This window comes from Chlorocebus sabaeus, chromosome 10 (assembly GCF_047675955.1).
Source record: "Chlorocebus sabaeus isolate Y175 chromosome 10, mChlSab1.0.hap1, whole genome shotgun sequence".
Lineage (NCBI taxonomy): Eukaryota > Metazoa > Chordata > Mammalia > Primates > Cercopithecidae > Chlorocebus > Chlorocebus sabaeus.
The window spans coordinates 123203860-123230076 of NC_132913.1; the positions used below are offsets into that span (position 1 = coordinate 123203860).

At 50.1% G+C, this 26217-nt stretch overlaps 1 protein-coding gene across 9 annotated transcripts in view; it reads left to right on the forward strand.

Moving 5' to 3' along the window:
• The window catches only part of AGAP1 (ArfGAP with GTPase domain, ankyrin repeat and PH domain 1), a 642723-nt gene that overhangs the window by 194789 nt on the left and 421717 nt on the right, over window positions 1-26217 (forward strand). For all 9 annotated transcript variants that reach the window (XM_007966740.3, XM_007966741.3, XM_007966743.3 and 6 more), the window contains exons 2-3: window positions 16438-16496; window positions 25048-25135. In XM_007966740.3, the coding sequence (XP_007964931.1) occupies window positions 16438-16496; window positions 25048-25135 (147 nt within the window). The remainder of the gene's footprint in view (window positions 1-16437; window positions 16497-25047; window positions 25136-26217) is intronic.

Consider the following 26217-nt stretch of genomic DNA (forward strand, 5'->3'; position numbering starts at 1 on the left):
TTGCCTTCCAACTCCCAAAAGCCACCAGGTTACTTCCACTGCCGTTATAATGAAACTCAAACTCTGCCCTCCAGCACCAGCATCAAACCACACTTCGCCTTGCTGCCCCTGTGCCCTCCCCTCTTGCCTTCCTGGGCCATCCTTTTCTGACTCGGCCTCAGTGCCTGCCAGCGGTGCCTTCACTGCTGGGGAAGGCCATGCGGAGGCCAGCTCCCCTCGCTGACCCTCAGCCCCTAGTCCCAGCACCTCAGAGAAGCCGCTGCCTGACATGCACCCCACCAGCATCCCCTGCTTATCCTTTCCCGCCACCTCGTGTGTCCTCCATGGCATTCATTACAGCCCACAGTCACAGGTCTTGCAGTGGACTTGCTGGTCGCCTGCTCTGCTGCTTCTCGAAGGCAGAGTCAGGGCATGCTTGGCGTGCGTATCTCCCTCGGTGTGGTACTGCCTGGCTCCGGAGATAGCGAGGGAGGGAGGGAGGGAGGCAGTGAGCAGGACCCGCTGCTGTGGACGGTGGTGTCAGTGGAGTTGGCAGGTACCGTCCATGGGAGAGGGAGTGTGGCCTGCAGACCAGTGGCTGAGGCCCAGTGTGGACTGTAGAGTGTCAGATTCTACTCACTGGCCTAGGGGCCTTCCTGGTGTGGGCCGCGACAGTCACCGCTGGGGAAGGCCAGGCAGAGGGCGGCTCCTCAGGAAGGAGCCTCTGGAAGAAGAGCACATGCTGCAGCGCCTCTCAAGCTCCCACTTAAGGGTTCGCTCAGCTGGCAGGCCTGGAGGAGGGGGCTTTGGGGCTGCAGTGCAGTCTCCACAAAGGGTTCAGGGGCCCTGAAGGTGGTGGCACTGTGGGCTTAGGAGCTGGGGTAGTGCTCAAAGCTGTCCCTCATTAGGCAAGGGGGCTGGGCCTTTATGCCTGTTCCAGTCTGTGATTGGACGTGTTCTGCCCTCTGGGCGTCATATCCTTGAGCCACACCACTGACTTCTCAGCCCAAGTACAGTCTCTGGCGTGGGGACTCAGACTGGAGTGACCAGCCACCCGCGCTCGCGGCAGCCAGGTACTGAAGGCTTTAGCCCTGAACAGAGGGGCGGGCTGGTGCCCACCACAGTCACGCGAAGGCATTGCGGAAAGCCCTCATTAAAAGAGCATGAAGCCAGGCGTGGTGGCTCACGGCTGTAGTCCTAGCTACTCAGGAAGCTGCGGCGGGAGGATCGCTTGAGCTCGGAGTTCGAGTGCAGCCTGGGCAACATAGTGAGACCTCATCCCCAAAAAACCCCACAAAACATTAGACGTAGTAGTGCTTGCTATTCCCATAGGAGGGTGTAGAAATTAGATAAGAGTTAACTGAGAATGGATTTGAATTGGTTTCTATTCCCATTGAAAAAATCAGAAATAAACTTGATTTCCTCTGGCATCAGTGTGGGTCCTGTGAGTTGGTCCCCAGCATTTACTTGGGGTTAATGACGTTGCCATTGGAAAAACATGGCAGTTTCAGTGTCTCCTAATGTTGCAAAGTATACCAGGAACATTTTGTAAAAAGTAACAGAGACTGCCGTGTGATTCTGGAAGCTGCATAGTTAACTATCCGTTTATCTTGAAGTCTAGTGATGTAAAGCGTAAGAAATAAGATCAGGAAGCTGGCCGGATATGGTGGCTCACACCTGTAATCTCAGCACTTTGGGAGGCTGAGGTGGGTGGATCACCTGAGGTCAGGAGTTCAAGACCCGCCTGGCCAACATGGTGAAACCCCATCTCTACTAAAAATACAAAAATTAGCTGTGCCTGGTGGCAGGCCCCTGTAATCCCAGCTACTGAGAGGCTGAGGCAGGAGAATTGCTTTAATGGGAGGTGGAGGTTGCAGTGAGCCGAGACTGCGCCACTGCACTCCAGCCTGGGTGACAAAGTGAGACTCCGCCTCAGGGAGAAAAAAAGAAAAAGATCAAGAAACTGCTACCTTCCCAAGGACACTTGCTCCTCCTCGTCTTGCTCAGGCATCTCCTGGACATCTTTCGGGGCAAGTCCTGCTGTCACTGCGCAGCTCACCTCGTATATGTAGGGTGTTCTCCTCTCCTGAGGAGTTATGGATGATTAGGAAGCACACGCATCTCAGACTTGGATATCAAATGAAGAGACGTGTAAGCATCAGGATGCATGGGGAGCTCCGGCCTCTTTGCAGTTTCACCTGCACGTGGGCGGGTGGGAGGTGCTGAGTGGGGCTCCATAGTTGGGGAATGTAAGTATTTTAAAAATCTTGTGTCTGCTCTTTTACTATCAAATAGACTGTATACCCTCGAAACCAGGTAAGAATCTTTGACATTCATAGTGTGAAGAATGAGAAGCTGGGAAATAACAAGGACCTTTGCCTCATGTTTCCTCCTTAACGATGCTTGCCGGTGTTTTAAGCATCGGGGCTGATCTTTGCAGGCTTCAGGGTTTCAGCTTGATCACCACGTGGATGCGGATGAATCAGCTCACGCCCTAATAGCCCTTAGAGGTGTAGAAAGGAACTACTCCTCTCCGTGACAGCACCTTTATTGCCCTATCTTACAGAAATACTAGATGCTCATCGTACAGACTTACAACACGATTGAAACTGGTGAAGAGAAAAAGGCAATCCCCTAGCCCCCGTCCCTCAGAGATAGCTGCTGTTGTAAGATCAATTGGATATTCTTAAAGACAGCTTCCTCCACAGGTGTTTATATGCCGTCTCAGTCAGTCAGTGACACGGTGAACACGGGCTGAGGGTTAGCGAGGGGAGCCCGCTGGCTAGGCACTGAGGCCGAGTCAGAAGAGGATGGCCCAGGAAGGCAAGGGGGGAGGGCATGGGGGCAGCAGGGCGAAGTGTGGTTTGATGCTGGTGGGTGCATGTCAGTCAGCAGCTTCTCTGAGGTGCTGGGCCTAGGGGCTGAGGGTCCGTGAGGGGAGCTCAGGGGCTCAGGTTACAGACAATCTGTAGCCCAGTTTTTGTGCTCAGTATATTACACTTGATCTGTCATGGAACTTTTTTTCGAGAACAGACAGCTTTTGTTCCAGACACAGTATTTGGTGGGGCCAAGGTCTGCCTCTGAGCATACATATTGGCAGAGCAGTGTCTCTTCCACGTCTGAGCTGGTCAGGCGGAGGGCCGGGCACAGTGGGGGCACTTTGCTGGGTGAAAGAGGTAACAGGTAAGTCAGCAGGGGCAGAAAGAAACCGTGCGTATTTACAGGAACATTTGAGTTCCAAGCCCAGGGAGCTGAGAGGGGTCACTGTCCTTCACAAGGAGGTAGCTGCTTTTCTGGACACCAGACAGCATGGTCATGGGAGATGCTGAATAACCAACACCTCTGTGACGTAGTCTTCAAGTTTGATTCCCTTCAGTGCACCAGTGGAAGGTCTGTGCTGAGAACAGAGGAGGGCCAAGGAGATGCCTGCATGGGATTGTCGACAGAGTGGCACCAGGATGGGTATTGCCCAGAGGGAACCTGCATGATTGTTTTGTTTACCTTTTTTTTTTTTTTTTTTTGAGATGGAGTTTCACTCTGTTGCCCAGGCTGGAGTGCAGAGGCATGATCTCAGCTCACTGCAACCTGTGCCTCCCGATTCTCCTGCCTCAGCCTCCAAAGTAGCTGGGATTACGGGTATGCACCCTCATGCCCAGCTAATTTTTGTACTTTTAGTAGAGACAGGGTTTCTTTATGCTGTTCTTGAACTCCTGACCTCGGGTGATCCACCTGCCTCGGCCTCCCAAAGTGCTGGGATTACAGGCGTGAACCACAACCCCCAGCCTGTTTACCAATTTTTTAACCATGATTTATGACCCTTACCCTGAGCATCAGTGATGGGGAAACTAAGAGTTGTGTGAGGTCCCAGGGTGCACGGTGGACATTTCAGTGTCAAGGGCGGGTCGGGTGCCCCAGCTTCCACACTTTCCAGCCTGGATGGTGGCATCTTGGATGTGAGGCACAGACCAAGCCCACAGGGAGGAGAGAGGGTCTGTGTGGGTCAGCTGGCTCAACAGACCTTCTCCCAGGAGGCTGGTTAGGTTTGCCGGGCATTACAACCTGATGGGCAGGATTTGTTTTCATCATGTAACACAACCACAGAATTAGTAGTGGCACCATGAAATCGCTGCCCGTTCCCCATGCATGTGCTGCAGACTTATTTGTGGGGGAAAAGTTATCCCTGCCGCCTCTCAGAATGAGCCTCGTCCCCACCTTATGTGAGACCATCCCGGCCAACACGGTGAAACCCCATCCGTACTAAAACTACAGAAATCAGCTGGGTGTGGTGGCGCATGCCTGTCATCGTAGCTGCTCAGGAGGCTGAGGCTGGAGAATCGCTTGAACCAGGGAGTCAGAGGTTGCAGTGAACCTAGATGACATCACTGCACTCCAGCCTGGCGACAGAGCCTGGAGACTCCATCTCAAAAAAAAAAAAAAAAAAAAGAGAGAAATATCCTAACTTTTGTTTGGTTCGATTTGCTTTTATCAACATTAAGTCAGGGGTGATTTTAGCTGAACCTTCCCCTTTGGTCAGTGTCAGCCCATTCACCTGAGAGAAGCTAGGACAGCCCCAGGCACCAGCCAGCTTTAGATCTGCATGGAAAGGGTGTTCTTACTAAGAGTAGATTCTGGGAGGTGAGAGCTGGAAGAACCAGATGCGGCCCTCCCATTTCACAGATGAAGAGATTGAGGCCCCAAGAGGCTAAGTGACTCGCGGAAAAGCTGCCCAGGTGTTCCATGCAGAGCGTGGATTTGAACGAGCGTTGCCGCGTCGGGAGGGGGAGGTGCTGGTTCGCTTGTGAGCTGTGTTGGATGTACATGTAGTTCGTCTTCATGTGAGGTTGTTAGAAGTCGTTCAGCCACATCAGTCACTGCTCCCACTTCCCCCTGCAATCCCTGATGAAGCAATGCTTCTCTGTGAGTGACATGGCAGTGGACGCTCTGTGCCTGTCACCCCTCTGCCTGGGAGGGGTGACCCTTGGCTTCACAGACTATGCTCCCTTCACCTTGCCCCACAGACCCTCCCCCAACCAATTTCTTAGTCTGCTGTTGTGGCCAAAATTCACCAACGGTAAGGAGCAAGTTAATTCTGATTGTTCTTTCTGTAGTAATCTTCTGGATTTGTTTGTGTCTATTATTGAGCCATCCCTTATTATAAACATTAATTTCACCATGGATTAAACAATATGACTGACTGAGTTGATAATTCTTTCTGAAATGAAAACTGTCAGGCCCAATTATATCCAGCCCAGGACTGACAGAAACTCCACACATGAATTGTAAATATCTTCTCTCCTACGTTCTTTATTTTAGCCCGGGAAAATGTTCTCATGTCCATCAACTTTGTCTGAACTTCAGCAAATACGGTGGCTCTTGCATGCTACCAGCATCTAAGCTGCAGAGTCGAAATTATCTTTTAATACAGTGGTCTCCATCGTTTTTTTTTTGGCACCAGTGACTGGTTTTGTGGAAGACAGTTTTTCCAGGGACCCAGGGGTCGGGGGAGGCAGGATGGTTTGGGATGAAACTGTTCCATCTCAGATCATCAGGCATTAGATTCTCATAAAGAGCACGCATCCTAGATCCCACACAGGTGCAGTTCACAGTGGAGCTCGCACTCCTATGGGACTCTAATGCCGCCACTGATATGACAGGAGGCAGGGCGCGGGAGGTAATGGGAGCGATGGGGAGTGGCTGTAAATACAGATCAAGCTTCGCTTTGCTCGCTCACACGCCGCTCACCTCCAGCCGTGTGGCCCTGTTCCCAACAGGCCATGGATGAGTACCAGTCCATGTCCCCGCGGTTGGGGACCCATTTTAATAAATAATATATATGTCCACCCAAACTGCAGTAAGACAAATAGCTGTCTACTATTACATCTCAGGAAAAAAAAAAAAAGACTGTGAATTTAACCTACGAATTTTGCTTTCTCTTGCAGTTTCTGACTCGTACCTTTTCATAAAATACCCCTGTTTCAACATTTTTACTCTCAAGGACTCGGCGGTTTCATTTTAGGTGTTAACATGTTTTAAAACATTCTCGAAATCTGTTCAAAATTCTACGTCTTTTATGAAATGTAGGATTCTGGCTTTGGTCTAAGGTGACAATGTTCTACCACTTCTTAGGGGTGCCAGGAACCCCTGGCAGGAGGCCGTGTCTCCCTAGTGTGACAGCTGGTGTTCTGGTGGTGGCGCTCAGTGTGTTCCTACAGTCATTTTCTCAGGTTCTTGTTATTGTAGCAGCTTGATGGTTGCATAATTGTTCATCACACCTATCACAATTTTAAAATTTTTATTGCTCTTCCCACTTTAGATAGAATCTCAGTTACTCAGAGGCTCAACAATAAATTGAACATGTAGTCAGCGTGTGAAAACCCCGGGGTGGGTTTTTAGCAAGCTCCTGAAGGCAGGTGTCTGGAGATTAGAGAGGAGAGGAGCACAGGGGAGCCCCGTCCCTGTGGCTGGTGGTGCAGGCAGGAGATGGGGGCCTGGACCAGCACTGGCATCAGACACGCCACCCCCCATTCCCCCACCCCAGGCTCGCACAGGAGGGACTGGAAGGTGGGAAGGAAAGAACTGATTGGGCAGGATGTCCCCACTGGGCCCCATGCCCCCTCCCTTCCCCTCCAGGTTTTCCCCTCCTTTGGTGGGGGGAGTCAGGTGTTACTGCGAGGCATGGGAACTACAGTGGATGAGCTGGGTCAGTGGACGGGGCCCCAGGGCCTGGGGAGACCTCCTGTAGATGCAGGCAGTGTCTTTGGTTGGGTTATCTTGGTCCAGAGAGCCTGATGTATTTGTAAGAAGGCTAAGAAGGTTTTGGATGGTGGTGATCAGGGGCTTGGTCCCTTTAGCAGGGGAAACTGGGGCTGACTTTTCATAACATTGGAGCTCACTATATACCGGAAGTTGAATTGTACTTTTTTCCCCTGGAGTTCTGTGACTCCTCAGGGGTTAAATGGGATCCTGGATACTCCCTCCCTCTTTGTAAAACCCCCGCAGCATTTTGTGGCTGAAGTTTACTTCTTAGAGTCATGAAATGCCCTCCAAAAAGTAAAGGACCACATCCAAATTGCATTGCATGCCCAAAGTGGTTAACGTCACTCGGAGATGCAAACTCGGAAGCATTTTTGATTTTGAGAGCCGCAGTGCTTTACCCACAGGATGGGCAGGCCATTCCTTCTCCACTGACCGCGTCAGCAGTCCGGGCTCCAGGAGAACCAGCATTCTCAGTGGGGGTGTCTGCACTCTCTGCCATCGCAGTGGGGGTGTCTGCACTCTCTGCCATCGCAGTGGGGGTGTCTGCACTCTCTGCCATCGCTGTGGGGGTATCTGCACTCTCTACCAAGTCCAGGTTCGGGAATTAAAGATGGAAGTGAGACTGTGAAACAAGGAACTTGTGAGGTGTGGGGCTTTGCCAGAAGTGCCAAGGAGGCCGCAAAATATATTTTGGAGGCAACCTGAGGCTGGTTCTTCTGGGGACCTCGGTGTTGGGGGAATGGCCTGTTTCTGGAGCTTGGGGTGAACGTCTTCCCTGCATCTGTGAACAAGCTTGTACTCAGCCTGTAGGTTAACAAGCTGGGGCCAGAAGCCCATACTGCACTGGACCCAAAACCTGCCCTAGGAAGATGCTTGCAACAAAACCTGTTATCACCTTGGTTTATAACAGTGAGGTGGAAATTAGGTGGAATTGGGGCATGGGTTTCAGGATTGTCAAGTTATTATTTATGCGTTAAATATTCTGAAGCAGCCTCCACTAATGAAACACAGTTCTTCTGAAGGAAATGTGGAAAATAATCCCAGCAGCGTGGGAGAACTGTGCTCCGCCCCTCAAGGCTGTAGGTGGGGCCTCTGTTTTCACATTTTAAAAAGGAAAGGGCAATTTTCTTCCTTGCCGTTTTCACTTTCAAGTCCTCACGCCCCCTGCTTTGCTGCTCTCAGACACGAATCCTCTAAGCAATGCTTTAGACACCCACAACAAGGGCGTTCTTGGGGAACACGGTGATTCTGGAGCAGGAGTATTTTGAGGCACTCAGGAATGCTTCTGAAGAAACTGTAATGGAAATGAGGTGGGGCGTGGTGGCTCACACTTGTAATCCCAGCACTTTGGGAAGCCAAGGTGGGCGGATCATGTGAAGTCAGGAGTTCCAGACCAGCCTGGGGAACATGGCGAAACCCCGTCTCTATTGAAAATACAACAATTAACCAGGCATGGTATCGCGTGCCTGTGGTCCCAGCTACTCGAGAGACTGAGATAGGAGAATCCCTTGAACCCTGGAGGCAGAGGTTGCAGTGAACCAAGATTGTGCCACTGCACTCCAGTCTGGGTGACAGAGTAAGAATCAATCTCGGGGGGGGGTGTGTGTGTGTAGTATACATTATCTATATTATATATGTATAATATACTCTACATTGTATATATTTATAATATACACATATGTATATGTGTGTATATTATTTATTTACTCTATATAGTATTTACAGTATATAATATATGCTTATATGTATTATGTACTCTAGCATATAGTTATATGTATATATATTATGTATAATATACTCTAGTGTGTATTTTGTGTATTTATATATACATATATATACATATATGTATATATGAGAGAGAGAGAGGAAAAACAGTCACCATCCTCTAAGAAGTTAAAAACCTGCAGATCCTCTAGAGCCCATTTGGGCTGGCAGACTTTTGCTTTGGGATTTCCTTAGAGGAGAAGAGAGAGGACCCAGTCAAATGCTGACATTGTTGTGACAGACTCTGAGTCACCTCAGGGCTCGGGGGAAAGAACCTTGGAATTGCAGGCAATGATGTGGATGTGCCTGCGGGCGTGGGCATGGTGGCGTGTTGGTGGCCAGGTGTTCGTCACCCTGCACTGAGAGGGCCCGGTGAATGGGAGGGCAGGGGATGCTGTCGGGACGTGTCAGGGTGGGAACCTGTCTTGTTTGTGGATCTTTGAGGCTGCTGAAAAGGATCTTTGAGACTGAACTTCCAGGAAAACCTGAAACCAATCTGGTATCCCCAGGGTTTATGTTTTATTTCAGTTATTGTAGGGATTCAAGGATTTCCAAATAGGAAATTAAATCAGACCATTGAAACTGTACTGGTGAACTTCTGCTAAGTCCTGCATTTGAAAGTCATCAGCGGATTATGTCTGATCCAGTTTGCAGCGGGCTCTTTTCCGGCTGCATTGAAATGGATTTCTTTATTAAGGACTCCACTTCCTTCCTCGTCACAGAACTGACCTGACCCGGCCGCGGCAGCCACAGCCTCCTCCAGCGCTCCTCCCCGCTGTGTGGATGTGCCATCTTTCTTCCATTGTTGTTTTATTTTATATCTGGGGACTTTACGGCTGCTTTAAACTAAAAATAAACGCACCTCCCCTTTTCTGTGCTAAAAATAATAGTTAAAATCCTTGTGACATTTAAGGTTTTCAAAGAAACATCCCAATCTCTGAGATAATATGTTGTTTTTAAAATCTCACCTGCAATTTCTGGTTCCTCTTTTTACCCTTGTGTATAATTTCACGAGTTTTGTCTGGAATGTGTTTTTGTGGTTCCTGGAGCCAAACAGGGCTGGGGGCTGGGCTGGGGGTGAACATGACACAGGAGACCGTCAAGTCGTTCTGATATTTGGCTGCCCGCTGTGCTTCTAGTTGATAATTTGGAGGAGAAAATTAGAGTCCATAATTCTGCTGGGGAAGGAGCCTACCTGCCAGGCGATGGCTGTCTTAATGAAGATGAGGTCCTGGCTCCCTCGTCGAATGAAGATTGTCGGGGAGCCTTTAGCAGAAGGCTCTGAAATCCCGAGGAAGGACGCAGTGGAGGCACCGCTGGACAGGAGCTGCCTTCCCTGGTCCTTGCAGCCGGGCTCCTGCAGCCTGGGAAGGTGGGGCTTCCTTATCTCAGGTCCAGTCTCCTCTGAAAGTTCTCTTCCTTGACCGTAGTCCTTGGACCCTGTTCCTTGGATGCTGTTGTTTGCTGAGGTAGAATGCTAAGAAAGGCCAACTGGAGGCGTTTCCAGGATTACTTCCCACTTAGAATTTCTGGTATTTGTTAGTAGTCGTATCACATGGACGACTTTTTTCATGCATGTTTATGTGCTGTAGGTCGAACCTCCCTATGAAATTGCCGTTATTCAACCATATTTGACCATATTTGTGCCTCTAGTGCAGCAGCGAGTACAGGTAGCATGTGTGCCCGTCTGCAAGCAGGAGCATCTCCTTCTGGCTACGGTCAAATTGACCTGGCAATTTTATGTGGTTTGATGCAATTTAAGTTGACCTGGGATGAAAACTAACTCTAGTAATGCCTTTTAGTTTGTTTTACTCCGTGTAGAGTTAATGGTCACTGTGAGCCAGTTTTCTTTCTTTCTTTCTTTCTTTTTTTTTAACAGAGTCTGGCTCTGTCTCTCAGGCTGGAGTACAGAGGCGCAATCTCAGCTCACTGCCACCTCCACCTCCCAGGTTCAAGCAATTCTCCTGCCTCAGCCTCCCACGTAGCTGGAATTACAGGTGCACACCACCTCACTTGGCTAGTTTTTATATTTTTAGTAGAGACGAGGTTTCACCATGTTGGCCAGGCTGGTCTCAAATTCCTGACCTCAAGTGATCTGCCCGCCTCAGCCTCACAAAGTGCTGGGATGACAGACGTGAGCCACCACGCCCAGCCTGAGCCACGGTTTTCGATCTCTGTGGTGTGGTTACTTCATCAGGACTCGGCAGGCCATGTGGTGCTCCAGGCTCACCTGTGCCTCCAGCACAGCAGCAAGTTCAGGTAGCCTATGTGCCTGTCTCTGAGCAGGAGCATCCTCCCCCACTGTGGCACCTGGACAATGGGGCTCAAGCCCTGCTCTTTAATCCTACCTCCAAAGGTAATAGGGGGGCTTCCTCTGTGGGTAGTTGGGCCCTTTCCCAGGCATCCTGCCACCTCCTTGGTAGCATCTCCTTGGGACCTTACAGAAGCCTTAGGAGATAACTGCTCCCCTCCCCTCCCCTCCCTTCCCTCCCCCTCCCCTCCCTCCCCCTCCCCTCCACTCCCCTCCCCTCCTTCACCCTTCTCTCCGAACCTCCCGCCCCCTTTCCCCTCCTCTCCTCCCCTCCCCACCTCATTCCCCAGGCTGGAGTGCAGCCTTCCCTTCCCTTGCTCTATCACCCAGGCTGGAGTGCAGTGGCACAATCTCATCTCACCACAACCTCTGCCTCCTGGTTCAAGCGATTCTCCTGCCTCAACCTACAAGTAGCTGGGATTACAGGCGCCTGCCACCATGCCCAGCTAATTTTTGTATTTTTAGTAGAGGCGGAGTTTTGCCATGTTGACCAGGCTAGTCTTGAACTCCTGACCTCAGGTGATCCACCTGCAGGCTATTCTTGAACTGACCTCAGGTGATCTGCCTGCAGGCTAGTCTTGAACTCCTAATCTCAGGTGACCCACCCCCCCTTAGCCTCCCGAAGTACAAGTACTGGGATTACAGGCGTGAGCCACTGCACCCGGCCAGAAATGCTTCTGTTTTATGGCAAGGAAATTGAGAGACCAGAAAGTTAACTGAGGTCATTGTCAGACCCATGACTCCTGGCTCCCTGACCCCTCACCGATTTCCCTCTGCCTCCTCTTGGTTTCCCATGGACACTGGGATGGGCAGGGCCAGGTGGGAAAAGCAGGACTCATCTCTGAGGGTTGCGTTGTGGGGTGGGTAGGAGCCTTTAGCCTCAGTAACTGCAGCACTTTCTGCCCATGACAACCTGTGCTGTTTTCACATTTCTCAGAAATTCCCGCTCTTGGTGTTTTACACTTGTAACATCCACTTAGCAAATTTTGAAAAAATGAAGATGGAGAGTAATAAAATGTGGACAAAGCTCTGCAGGGAGATTGTTAGAAATGCTGATTTGAGGCCAGGCGCGGTGGCTCTTGCCTATATTTCCAGCTCTTTGGGAGGCCGAGGCAGGTGATCACCAGGTCAGGAGGTCGAGACCATCCTGGCCAACATGGTGAAACCCCGTCTTTACTAAAAATACAAAAATTACCCGGGTGTGGTGGCGGGCGCCTGTAGTCCCAGCTACTTGAGAGGCTGAGGCAGGAGAATCGCTTGAACTCGGGAGGCCGAGGTTGCAGTGAGCCAAGATCGCGCCACTGCACTCCAGCCTGGCGACAGAGTGAGACTCTGTCTCAAAAAAAGAAAAAAGAAATGCCGGTTTGAAGGCTCTAATTTCCAGAGTCCTGGCTGATGCTCACCTGTTGCCAGCTTTGCTGAGCGTCCCAGGTGAGTCTAGGGCAAGCAGACTGAGCAACACAGCGGGTAATGAGGGAGGGTTTTAGAATCTGGCATTGCCAAGGGGGACTTTGCCAAGTGTCCCGCTGTGTCCAGGGGCAGCAGCAGGGAGAACCTGCCCTGAAGGGCTGCAGTGGTCAATGAGCCCAGCACCTGGCTAGCTCTTGGGAAGGATCATTACTGTCACCAACCTCGACTGTAAAACACTCACAAGACGTTGTGTTGTTTTGTTTTGTTTTTTTGAGACAGTCTCACTCTGTCACCCAGGCTGGAGTGCAGTGGTGGGATCTCGGATCGCTGCAACCTCTGCCTCCCAGGTTCAAGCGATTCTCCTGCCTGAGCCTCCTGAGCAGCTGGGATTACAAATCATGTGCCACCACGCCTGGCTAATTTTTGTATTTTTAGTAGAAACGAGGTTTCACCACGTTGGCCAGGCTGGTCTTGAACTCCTGGTCGAGACACTTCTGAGAACGAGCTGCATCCTCTGTGACACTGGATTCTGGCTGATCCAGGAGCACAGGTGTGCACGTATCCAGATGTGCATCCACACACTCATGCGCACATGCCCAGCTGTGTTTCCCTGAAGCATGTTTATCCTTCCGGTGTTCCTGCACTTCAGAAGGAGGCAGAACAGCTGGCCTGGGCCCTGCCCTGCCCTTCCTCGACCCCACCTACTGAGTGATGAACAGTTGCACGCCAGCACCGTGTCCAGCTCACAGATAGGTCCCCGTAGTGGAGTAGGAGGAAGGACTATTTTGGTATGTATGGCTTTCGCGAATCTTTGTTAATTTTCATTTAGCTTTGTAGGAGAGAGCATTCCATTTTGACTGGGCAGTAACGGAGGTGATGAAAGTTTTTAAAATAAATATTTTTTAATGGAAGATGAGGAGTTTTGGCTAATTGAGTCTAGCATGTATTTTATTACTCTTGTTGCCACAAACACAAATATGTTCCATTCAAGTGAGGATGTATTTGCAAGTAAAAAGATGCCTCACATTGTTCCAATGTTTATATAATCATGCATCTTTGTTTAATGGAGCACTGTTAATTTATAATGAATATTTTGTATTTATTGTTAGAAAGTTAATCTTATGGTGGTGTGTGTTGAAAAATCAGCAGTGCATTGATGAATAGAGCTCATTTTAATTCACAGTTTAACCCTCTTTGCTTTACTATTAAAGTTCATTTTTAAAACTTCACAATTTAATTTCTTATGTGCCAAACGGAATAAAACTTAAAAGGTGCCAGAAGGTAACAATGAAAGGAAAATCGTCTCATCACCCTTGTCATCCAGTTCCTAACCCTAAATCAGCACCTGTTAAGTTTGAAATTTTACCAGAAACAGTCTCAGCTTTGACAAGCATATGCATGTTTTGCACCCCTCACCCCCCATACACTTTTTAGGAATGTGTTTGTGAGGGTCCTGTCCATCCATCTCTGTATCACACCTGGCTGTCTTCATTTGATAATAGCCTGGGGACCTTGGGGGATCTCCACTGCAGTATGTTGAGCTTCAATTACTGGTTTTACTCTTTCATTATGTGGATATATCCACAGTTACTTCACCAGGGTGTGGTTTGTTACAGTGCAGCAACAGGGTGACGTTCTGAGAAACTGGACACTATTGGTGCATGCATTTTGGAGTCATCATCATTGACCTTTCAGTTTTCCCTGGACCATTGGGGTCACCCTGCAGATCCTCTGAGGCCACATTGCCGGTTTTCTGCGAGAGTAGTTGGTAACAGAAAGAAGTGTTTTGCACCTTAATTGGTAATGCTGTTCACTCATGGTATTAAGACACAATTAGTTACCACTGAGCGCCTGCTGGGTGTCAGGCCCATGCTAGTGCGTTCCTCACGCCATCTCTCCATGGGTAAAGTTTGTCTGCAGCATGTTGGGGTGGTGTTCGGGTGCGCAATTATGCAAAATCACAATGTGCACCCCCAATATTTAGCTGCCAATGCGTCCGTGTCAGTGGGAGGAGAGTAGAGGGACAGTGACTTGGAGTCTTTGTGGGCAGTGCAGGGAGAAGTCCGCCTCCCAGGCATCTTCTTCCTCAGGGCTCTTGCACTTTCCTCCTGAGCTCCTGCAGGTGGGCCTCTGCCGGCCTGCTCTGCCGGCTGGATAGACATTTTTGTGCCCCGAAAGTCTCTCCCTCTAGAGATCACTCAGATCTCCTCCTGATCTACCCAGCCGTCCTTTTCTGGAGCAGGGAGTGTTCCTCTGACTGGATGTCTCACTCGACATTGGGAGACCCTTGGTGCTGTCGTTGTAGGGCCTGTGGCATCTGATTGGTTTGCTGCACTGTTGCCCCCCCAGCTCCCCACCCAGCACACACTGGGTAGATGTGCCCCCCAATCTGTGACCTGGTGGGACGTGCTCCTCGTCCTGTGACCTGGTGGGACGTGCTCCCCCGCGTGACGTGCTCCGCAGCGTGTGACCTGGTGGGACGTGCTCCTCGTCCTGTGACCTGGTGGGACGTGCTCCCCAGCATGTGACCTGGTGGGACGTGCTCCCCCGCGTGACGTGCTCCTCGTCCTGTGACCTGGTGGGACGTGCTCCTCGTCCTGTGACCTGGTGTGACGTGCTCCCCAGCATGTGACCTGGTGGGATGTGCTCCCCCGCGTGTGACGTGCTCCTCGTCCTGTGACCTGGTGGGACGTGCTCCCCCGCGTGACGTGCTCCCCAGCGTGTGACCTGGTGGGACGTGCTCCCCTGCGTGTGACCTGGTGGGACGTGCTCCCTCCCCGGCGTGTGACCTGGTGGGATGTGCTCCCCCCCCGGCGTGTGACCTGGTGGGACGTGCTCCCCCCCGGCGTGTGACCTGGTGGGACGTGCTCCCCCCCCGGCGTGTGACCTGGTGGGACGTGCTCCCCCGCGTGTGACCTGGTGGGATGTGCTCCCTCCCCAGTGTGTGGCCTGATGGGTTGTGCTCCCCCAGCGTGTGACATGGTGGGTTGTGCTCCCCCATCGTGTGACCTGGTGGATTGTGCTCCCCAGGGTGTGCCTGGCCTCCTTCAGATGCCGGTCTTGCCTTCCTGTGTCACATCCGTGGTCTGGTCAGGCCCTTGGCTTCCAGCCCTGCATCCACACGGTCCTCATATCACACAGTTCTTTGAAGGTGATGGCTTTTCTTAACTTTTAGGCATCTTGTGAATCACGTCACTGCTTAGACATAATGTAGAGTGAGTTTCAACATTGGAGGACAGTATATCGGAAGTGAATCCCACGTGGAAAGAGCTATTTTTCTGTCAGTGGGATGTACTTCCTTCCTCTAGTCTAGCCCACTCGGCTTGTGTTGACTGAGCTGCCACGTGGTCATCAGGACAGATGATGGCTACTATCGTGGGGTCTCATTTATGATAAGAGTGGCTTGTGGCAGGTGTGGAAAACTGGGTCGCAGGTTAAGCCATGGTCGTTTGGGTCATCTGTATCGGGTGGGTGCCCTGTGCACAGCCCATCAGGGGATGCGCGGGAGAGTGCCCCTGCACAGGGCTGGGCTCTGTAGACCACCCCATGGAGCTTAGGAGCCCTGCATCTTTCCGACGTAGTCTAAACCACCCTGGCTGGGTCTTCAATGTTTAATATCTTTGTGAGGATCAAAACTCTAGCACCAGATCTTTCTTCTGAGCTATAATCTGTTACTTATAAACACTAAAGTGTTTACTTACATTGTGAGTGTTAAGATCTTCAAATTCAGTCGTTGTACTTTTTTCTGTGTGTGTGGGATTTCAGAAAAGTGACTATTGTAGTAGACAACCAAAAGACCAAAAGTGGACCTACTGGCTCTAACAGAATCACTCCCCAGAAAGCTAGGCGTGTCCTTAAATATCTCCACACTTGTGAACAGGCACAGTCCGGAGGGTCTGAAGATAAATGCTCCTCCGTAGGAAGGGCTGTGGCTTGAGCAGGGGAAAAATGGAAAGTTAGATTTTTCAATAACTTTCGAAGTCATTGGACAGAGCGTGTGTTACCGACCACAGACTTGGAGCTGGAACACCCCACTGGCATCTAGCTGAGTGTCATGAACTGGGACAAACTGATCTTTCTGGAGTGAGAGCGACACAGGGAGGCTGGTCTGCACCATGTTCGGTGACCTTCGGATGGGAAAATGGCCCATTGGAGGTACTTTGACTTGTCCTTTACGTGAGTTGTGGTGTCTGACTTTGTGTCCTCCTCTTTTTCAGATGCCTTTGTGAACAGCCAGGAATGGACGCTGAGTCGATCTGTCCCGGAGCTCAAAGTGGTGAGTGGTTCCTTCTGGCCCTGGCAGTTGTCCTTCCTCACCTGTGGGAAGGGAGGGGCTCTGTGCACACCCAAGCCTGCATTCCCAGGCAGCTGGTCATCGCCGGGGGCGCAGACGGGAGTGTGACTCTGGGTGTGTTCCTGGGAAGGGCCAGGTATAGTTGGTGGCTTGGGACTAGAGTCCAAGTCCCTGAGTGCCCCTGGGACAGCTACGACAGCCATGACTGCCACCCAGCCAGAGTGGCGTTTCGTGTGCCAGGCAGAGGCCATCATCCTCTTCTCTCTTATATCTCGTGGGTGGGTTGATTTGTCCTTTGCAGGATGTCACGGAGGGTTTCTGTAATGGGTCGCCAAGCTTTGGTATCCATCATTTTCGAAATGTGACTATTTACCCTATGACCAAGTATTGGCATAAAATGAAATTTTTTTTTTTTTTTTTGAGACGGAGTCTCACTCTGTCGCCCAGGCTGGAGTTCAGTGGCCGGATCTCAGCTCACTACAAGCTCTGCCTCCTGGGTTTATGCCATTCTCCTGCCTCAGCCTCCCGAGTGGATGGGATTATAGGCATCCGCCACCTCGCCCGCTAGTTTTTTGTATTTTTTAGTAGGGACGGGGTTTCACCGTGTTAGCCAGGATGGTCTCGATCTCCTGACCTCGTGATCTGCCCGTCTCGGCCTCCCAAAGTGCTGAGATTACAGACTTGAGCCACTGCGCCCGGCCATAAAATTAAAATTTTTATCTTTTATTATGAACTTTACCCTTTCGGTGAAATTATCTAGAGCTTCAAATTGGCGTATGTAAAAAGTGGTCCATTGCAGCCACCCTTTCCAGCTGCTCCCCTCTAGTCACCACCCACCATAGGACGGAAGGAAGGGGCAAGTCGAACTTTGAAACAACCACGTTCTTTGTTGTGAAATATGTGGTATTTGTGTGTATGTTTATGTATGTAGGTATATATGTCTAATTTCCGTGTGTGTGTGTTTATATTTATGTATGTATGTATATATGTGTGCATATATGTCTAATTTCTGTATGTGTGTGTATGTATTTTCTAATTTGACCATGAAAGGAAAGCAGATGAGCTCTCACTGTTCTACAGACTCCGGCATGGGCCTGCCTGGTGTCTCTGTCCTCTGCATTTCTATTGACAGCACCAGATCCCCTGCAGCCTGTGGACTCCTCCCCACTGACCCCCAACCTCATTGCGTGCTTGGAGGACAGGATAGGGGCCAGGAGACAGGATCCTTTCGGTCTTTCATGTCTGAGATGAGGAGATAGAGCAACAAAGAACTTCTAGGTCTTTGAAGACACTTTTGTCACCAGGAAAAGTATTCGTTTTTAAACTTAGGAGATGAAGTACAATGAGTGGGAGTGCCCTGAGATGGGAAGGCCCCGTGGTCACTGTGCCCTCTCTCTCATTGGTGTCTGACACACCCATCCCCACTGTGACCACGGGGTGTCATCGGCTGGGCCCATCTCCTTCCCGGTGTCTGCCCCCCGCCCCGTTCCTCCCTGAAGGTCTCTGGGCTGTCCCTGCAGCACTCGCCCGTGGGAGACAAAGCATCTCTCAGTCCCAGTACCGTCTCAGAAGCCTGGGGTTCCGCAAGACTGGCCTGCAAAGAGCCTCCTCTTTCTGCCTTTTGTGTGCTTTGTCACCGCGGCACTGGCAGGGTGTCTTAAGCCCATTGAAGCCGTCCAGGAAATATGCGTTGAATGAATGGCACAGGCTTGGCAATGTTGTTACCAGGAGATTTCCAGAACAATCCCCCAGTTTCAGTTACTCCCTGTTAAGACAGCCCCTGCCACTCGGGTGCTGTGATGGACACAGAACAGCAGGCACGGTGCTTTACTGGTGGTGATGGTGTCGATACAGCGCTGGCTGGGCTCTGTGCGGGTCGTGTTCTGAGTGCTTGACAACATTACTTAATTCCTGACAACTGCCCCACGGGGAGGGGTAGGTATGGTTATCCCCATTTCACAGATGAGGAAATCGAGGCTCAGAGACATGAAGAACTTGCCCAAGGAGCCACAGTAAGTGGTGGAGCTGAGGTTTGAACCTGGAGTTAGGGCTTCCACCACTGCACTGCCTGATAGAACTTTCTCGATGGTACAGACCTCCTGTGTCTACACTGCCCAATGTGGTCGTGGCTGGCACCATGTGGCTGTTGAGTGATTGAAATGTGGCCAGTCAGTGCCATCAAGGAGCTGCATTTTAAGTTTGATTCTAGTTCATTTAAATCGAAATAATCACACAGGGCCAGTGGCCACTCTAGTCCCAGCATTACAGACTAACTGATTGTCAAGTATTGAACCTCCTGACTTGGCAAGATCAAGGTGTTACAGGTTCAGAGAGGGCCCACGTGATCATACCAACCCGTAATCGAGGATGCTTCCCACCAAAAACTTGTACTCTACCAGTATTTTGAAGGCATGTGATTTTCTGGAATATCTGCCCAGAGCTGGAGGAGACAGTTGCATTTAAGGCAGCAGGGGCTCCTCGTTCTGAAATGGACTGTCTTAAGGCTTGCTTCAATTTGCTGACACCGGGGACTTCAGTGCTGTTGGTTCTACAGTTCTCAGAACGCTCCTATCCCTGGCCTCAGTGTGGATGGACTAGATCCTGGCAGGCCCACCAGCTCTTGCTCTAGCCCAAGTGCCTTCCTGTTGTGACATCAGCGGGCACTGGTCCTCATCGGCAGCCCCAGCAGATCCCTTGTGTGCTAAGGAGTGCTCAGGGTCTGAAGAAAGCGCTGCTTTGTTTCCTAAGCAGCCTCCAAGTGCCTATAGGGCTGCAATTGTTTCCTTCCTAGTACAGCCCCCCCAGGACAGGTGGCCCTTTAGGTCAGCGTCTCAGGAACCCAGCCCCTGCTTCACAAACACAGCAGTGACATGATGTCATGGCAAGCCTCCAATAGGCCCTTTATGTAACATTTTGCAATGAATCTTTTGAAATCTGTCAGAGAAAAAAATTCAATGTTCGCTTTCTTCTCAAGAGTGGTAGTACCATGCCTTATGTTTTCTTTTCTTTCTTTTTTTTTTTTTTTTTTTTTGGTGACAGGGTCTCACTCTGTCACCCAGGCTGGAGTGCAGTGGGGCCATCTCAGCTTGCTGCAACCTGCCTTCTGGGTTCAAGTGATTCTCGTACCTCAGCCTCCTGAGTAGCTGGGATGACAGGCGCCCACCACCACATCTGGCTAATTTGCGTATTTTTAGTAGAGACGAGATTTTACCACATTGGCCAGGCTGTTCTTGAACTCCTGACCTCAAGTCATCCGCCTGCCTTGGCCTCCCAAAGTGCTGGGATGACAGGCATGAGCCACGGCACCTGGCCTTATGTTTTCTGAAGTTGCACTGTGGTCAGATCGTCCATGACCAATTGCTTTTGGTGCTGCAGAGGAGCCAACCGCTGCTGGCTGCAGATGTGTGCCCAACAGTAAAGACTTGATGCTTGTGTTGGAGGGGAAGGTAGATAGGCCCTGGACATCTTGCCTGTGTCGGGGACCTCAGTCCCCAGCTCCTCACATCCTATTTGTGTGTTTTCATTGAACACCAACTGGGATTTTTCTAAAAGCCTTGATTCCCTTCTTAGCAAACCTCAAGGTTAGCAGGTCAGTGGTGAAGTGTGGGGCGCTGGAGGAAAACAGTTTAGAAAGACACTGCGTTCCCTTTGGCCTTGTAATATGAAGGGCCGAGTATGGGCTCCGACACACTTCATGGCCCTGCACAGACGATGCGGGGTTGACAGTGGCAACCTCTTCCTGCCTTGAGCGTATAGTTCTGTGGTTTTTAAGACACCTCATTCCTCCTCATGTAACTCTTTGGCTCGCTCTGGATTGATTTCCTCCATCTTGGTTTACTTCCAGCAGCTGCTCCGACACCTTCACGGGTGACGTGATGCACTTGAAAGGGCATTCTGACCCCTTATTTTATTTTCCTTTCACCATCAACCGTTCATTTCCACCAGCGTTTCAAAGTAAAATAATGCCATCATGTGTGACTGTGAGGTGGTCTGTGAGATGGCTGTTCCAGCCAAACCAAGCCCCTTCCCACTGCACTCCAAGATTGATTGCCTTTGTTCCCCTAAGGTGTGAGCTTAGTCTTTGCCCGTCTTGTTAGGCAGAAGGCAGGAACGTTGCTATGCAGAGAAGGCGCAGACCAAAGGATGTTTGGTTTTTGAGCATTTTCTTCCTCGGGAAAGAGAAACTGATCTTAATTAAAAATTTAATTCTGTGGCATACTGTTTTGGATTTTCCCAGCATGAAGCTGACAAACAGCGGGTGCCCTTGAGCAAAAGAATAATTAGTAGGTAGAAATTCTCAGATTATAGAGGCCCAGGGTAAAAAAAGATGTATGTCAAATTAGGAGGGGAAACAGCTTTTTTTAGAATCTGTCCACACAGCCTGACTTGAGCCTGGCTCTGAGCCTTAGTAATAAGCATCTCATTCATACTCACCAGCAGTGGAGTCGTTCATTTACTTGGCCACTGCTGTTGAGCGTCTACCTTGGGCTCTGTGTTACTCAGGAATTCAGAGAACAAGACAAGTAAGACAGGGTGCCTGCCTTTGAGGAATTGTCAGTATTGGAGGGAGCCAGATCAACATACTGTTGTTTCCAAAATAATGTGTTCCCTTGTAAGATATCCTTGGGGCAGTGGCCTAAGGGAGCTTTCAGGAGAGCCATCCAACTGAGACTGTGGCATTAGGAAGGTGTCTTCGTCTCTTCCGGCTCCTGTAACAAAATATCATACACCGAGCAGCTGATAAACAACAGAAATGTGTAGCTCACAGTTGTGGAGGCCGGGAAGTCCAAGATCAAGGTGCCTGCAGATCTGATGCCTGAGGACCTGCTTGCTGGTTTGTAGGTGGCATCTTCTTGCTGTGTCCTCACGTGGAGAAAGAGGCAAGAGATCTTTCCCAGGCCTCTTCTATAAGGGCGCTAATCTGCTGCCACAACTGCCTCACCTTGTAATACAGTCACCTTGGGGGTTACGTTTCTTTTTTTAAAAAATTATGTATTATTTTGTTTTTATTTTTTGTCAGCTCTGTCACCCAGGCTGGAGTGCAGTGGTGCAAACTCAGCTCACTGCAACCTCTGCCTCCCAGGTTCAAGTGATTCTCCTGCCTCAGCCTCGAGTAGCTGGGATTACAGGCATGTACCCCCACGCCTGGCTAATTTTTGTGTTTTTTTAGTAGAGGTGGGGTTTCACCATGTTGGCCAGTCTGGTCTTGAACTCCTAACCTCAGGTGATCCACCTGCCTCAGCCTCCCAAAGGGCTGGGATTACAGGTGTGAACCACCGTGCCCAGCCGGGGGTTAGGTTTCAACATACGAGTTTGGCCAGGAGTGTGTGGGTAGGAGGGGGAAGCCTAAACATTCCTACCATAGCTGCAGGCTTCTCAGAGGAAGTGACATCTGAACTGATAGAAAGAGTAGGTTTCAGGGAATGATTGATGTGGGAAGCTTTAGTTGCCTGGAGACAGCAAGGCCTGTTAGGATCAGCTTGGTAGTTGATTGACTAGAAGGCCGAGCAGAGAGCAGGAAGGTGAGAGACAGGAGGGTTGTAAGTGGGGTGTAAAAGAGGAAAGGACTGGGTGTAGGTTTTAGAAAGGCCACTCTGGCTGAAGAGTAGAGAGTGGGAGTGGCCATGACTGGGTGAAGGAGAACATTTGGGTCCATAAGCCATCACTCAGACAGCAGACCGCGGTGGCCTGTAAATCACTGAGAACCTTTTTTCTGCACTCTCATGCCAAATTTGTTCTTCTGTGTTTGTTTGTTTGTTTTCTTTTCTTTTCTTTTCTTTTTTTTTTTTTTGAGAAGGAGTCTCGCTTTGTCACCCAGGCTGGAGTGGAGTGCAGAGGCATGATCTCGGCTCACTGCAACCTCCGCCTCCCGGGTTTAAGCGGTTCTCCTGCCTCAGCCACCCAATTAGCTGGGACTACTATAGGTGTGTCACCACGCCCGGCTAATTTTTTTGTGTTTTTAGTAGAGATGGGATTTCACCATGTTAGCCAGGATGGCCTCAATCTCCTGACTTCATGATCTGCCCGCCTCAGCCTCACAAAGTGCTGGGATAACAGGCGTGAGCCACCGCACCCGGCCCCGTTTGTTCTTATAGCTATTGGCTTCATCATCTACTTAATCAATGGTCCTTCCTCCCTCCTGTTTCTCCTCCTCTCCTCTCCCCTTTCTTTCCATCTCTCCTTCGTCCCTCCCTCCCATCCTTCTTCCTTGCCATCCATCTATCCATCGACCCGTCTTGTGTTTACCAGGCCTCTCCTGGGGCCAGGAACTATGACAAGTGTACAGAGTCGGAGTTGGTGTCCTGGCCGGTATCCAGAGACAGAGATCTTGGCCCTCAGGGTCCTAAGTGTAGTGGGAGGTGGAGCCCAGGGCCTCACCAGCCACTGTCAAGGCCCTCTGGGGGTGGGAGGAAAGCAGGGAAGCCTTCCCAAGAGAAAGTGAAGCCCTCATCAGGTGAGAGGGGAGGGGTGCTCAGGTGACAGGAGTAGTGAAGTGTTCTTGTGGCAAGTTCACGGACCTGCTGGGTCCGTTAGCTGCCAGCAAAGTTGTGTGTGAGAATTTGGAGGGAGACAGTTTGTTCCTAAAGTGTTTGGAGTTTGGCCTCCAGGCAGCAGGAGTCTCCCAGGGCTTGTGAAATGAAGGAATGCCACTTTCTCATGGTCAGTTTGTTTCCAGGAACCTCTCTGGTGTTCTCGGGATGAAAAGCAGGTGCTTGCAGGCAGGGAGAGGCCCTAGAGGCTGCCTCCTCGATCTGTGCACACCGGAGAGTCCACACCGAGGTGGCAGCAGCGTGCCCAGGAGGGAGTCGGGGATGGCCTCCAGCTTTCTGGTTTGAGAGGCTGGGTGTGATGTGGCCTCAGAAGCTGATGAGCAGTCTGGGGGAGAGAGGCGAGGTGTGGACTCATCGAGGCGTGAGCACCACGTAGGTGGTGTATGGATATATAAGAAGTCCTGGTGGGAGCTGAATAGGGGTGCCTGGAGCTGGGGTGGACGGCGGCCAGGGGATGAGATTTTGGGAATAGGCAGCTTTTTTCCCACATCAACCTTCTGTCAACGAGCTATGATTCCAAAGTCTGCAGGGCGTCTCCTTTTAAATGGAATCACAGCTCATTGAGAGAAAGTTGGATATGGACAGGCACATGTTGGGACATTAGAGTGGAGGATCAGCTGGAGATGTGAGGATGGAGCCCTGGCGAGCCCCAGTGTGTGCCAGCAGATGGAGGAAGAGCCCACAGGGCTGGGAGGGAGGTAGAGGAGGAAGCCAGTGTGAGAGTTGGAAGAGAGTGTCTTAGCAGCAGCTGCCGGTGATGGGGTCAGGTCAGAGCAAGACAGGCTAGTGGCTTTGAAATGAAAGTCACGGGTGACCTAGTGGGCAGTTTCCTGGTAGCAACAGGGCCAGAGCTTCAGATAATTTGAGTGGAGGCAGGAGGGAGGTCAACAAGTGGAACCGAGAGCAAGTGGGGCCAAGAGCAAGTGGGGCCGAGTCCCAGCTCTGGGAATGGCAGGTGGCCTTAATGAGCACCAGTGCCCAAGGATGGGTCCCTTGTGATGTTTTGGGCTTTTAAAGGAATCAGTTCGATCATGCTTAAATTTGATCGCTAGCAATGTTCTAGTGGGGGAGGAAAAGATTAAAATGCAGGAGATTTTTGATGAGCAGCTTCCCACAGAAGGCAGCGTTGGGGGTATACAGCTCCCAGGCACAGGGAAAGGGAGGCTTCCTGTGGGATCCGCCCACTTGGAGGCTTGGAGGCCAGGTGTGTCCACTGTGTCAACAGGGAGCCTTCCTCTGAAGAAGCCCCTGGAGCGTCAGCCTCGCCGCCAGGTTACTGCTAGGACAGCGGCCCTCATGTCACCCTTACTCCTGAGGGTCGCCTTCTAATCTAGCACAAACGAGCACGTTTGCCATCTCTCCCAGCAGCCCCGGCACCATCCCCTTTTTCTCGGAGATGCCGTGGTGGGTCCTGTGTCTGGGAGGCAGGTGTGTGCCCTCCTTACCTGTATGGCCGGCCCCTGCCTCACTGCTCCACCTCCAGGTCTCCCCACACTGCTCTTTTCTGCTCCTGTTGTCCCGCCCCCAAGTCTACCCTAGACTCATTCCCTAGAGATGCCACCATGCATGGGTCCTCACCACTCTGCCCACGTCACTCAGCTCTGCCCTTGGATGCCACCTCACCTGCTGCTTTTCCCTGTCTCTGGAGGGTGCACAGTAGATGCCGTCAGGCTAACTCAAGGAACACAGCCCTGATGTAAGCAATGTGCTTGTTTTCTGGAAGAATACCAAACCAGTGTTTATACCAGCATTGCTGATGCCGTTGCAGCTGTTGAGGCTGATGAGAACGTGAGATGTTAATTAAGAGTATTGGACTCCCTTTTACTCCAATAGAAGTAGTGAATGAGCCTGTTTTTGGCCATCCAGCCAGTGCTTGGTTATGTTTGTGTTTAGGCCTCCTGTCTATTTTAGCCTCTTTGTATTTGCAAAATGCCAAATAGAGTGATTTGATTATGCTTAACGGTTGTCCGTTTCTGTTTCAGGGAATTGTGGGTAACTTGGCCAGCGGCAAGTCTGCCCTGGTGCACCGGTACCTGACGGGCACATATGTCCAGGAGGAGTCTCCGGAAGGTATGCTGTTTGGCAGGCAGTTGCAAGCTTAAGAATGTAGTTTTTAAAAAATTTTCCTTAGCATATTGTAAATCATGACTTTGATGTGTCACAGGTCAAGAAAGCAATAAAACATACCAAGCAGTAAAAACCCTTAAGTATGTGGTTTCTTCTGTAGTATTTCTAGCAAACCCATTATATTCACTTTGATATTTGGAATAGTACAGTAGAACCATGAAATACCATTGAATTTATTTCTTATCTAATTGTTCTGTCCTTTCAAATGTCGTTTTTAATCCAGTGTCCTTTTTATCCACTGTTACTCCTTTAAATATTGACTGGACATTTCTGTGATCTGGATATTGAATTTATACATAATTTGTATGTAATGTTACTTAGTTGTAGATATGAGCCTTTCTGGATAAGACGTTCAGATTACCACCACCATATATTTGAGTATGTTTCCCCCCTTATATTTATAAACATTTAATAATCATTTTGCATGAGAGTAAGATTTTTTTTTTTTTTTTTTTGCCATTAGGCATTTACTTCTTCAGTTAACATGTTCATATTTTATTTTTTGCCTTAAATAAAGTTATGATAATGATAGGAAAGCATTTAGCTCCCGTGTCCCCTAATGAAGGGGTATAGTTGACAAGCAGTTTTCTAAATGAAATTTTCTCTCCATGTAACCTTGTTAAATCCAACTCTGAGACACTGAATTTCTGGTTCCTTCTTTTTCTTACTGGCTGTTCCATTCTTTGCAGATATGGATGCAGGTAACTATTCATTTTCTTCATGGCAGCGCTTGTCTTGTTTTGGAGAGAGAGGAAAGGCACCACTTTGTACTGTAGCGTTCCCTTCCCTCCTTGTTCTGTGTACCATCCTATTTTCTTTCATTTTATCTTTTTTTTCAGTTGAACATTCCACCCTGTTTTGTCCCTTAGTTGTCTTTTTAGCAGTAGTCCCAAGTAGCTTCACCTGTTTCCTGTAACACCTGTCCTAGCATTTAACTCTTGTCCTGAATACTGTGGAACCGTTCGGAAAAGTATAGAAGTGGCTTGAGGCTCTGCCACTGTTTTGCAGAATTGTGCAGTCATGTA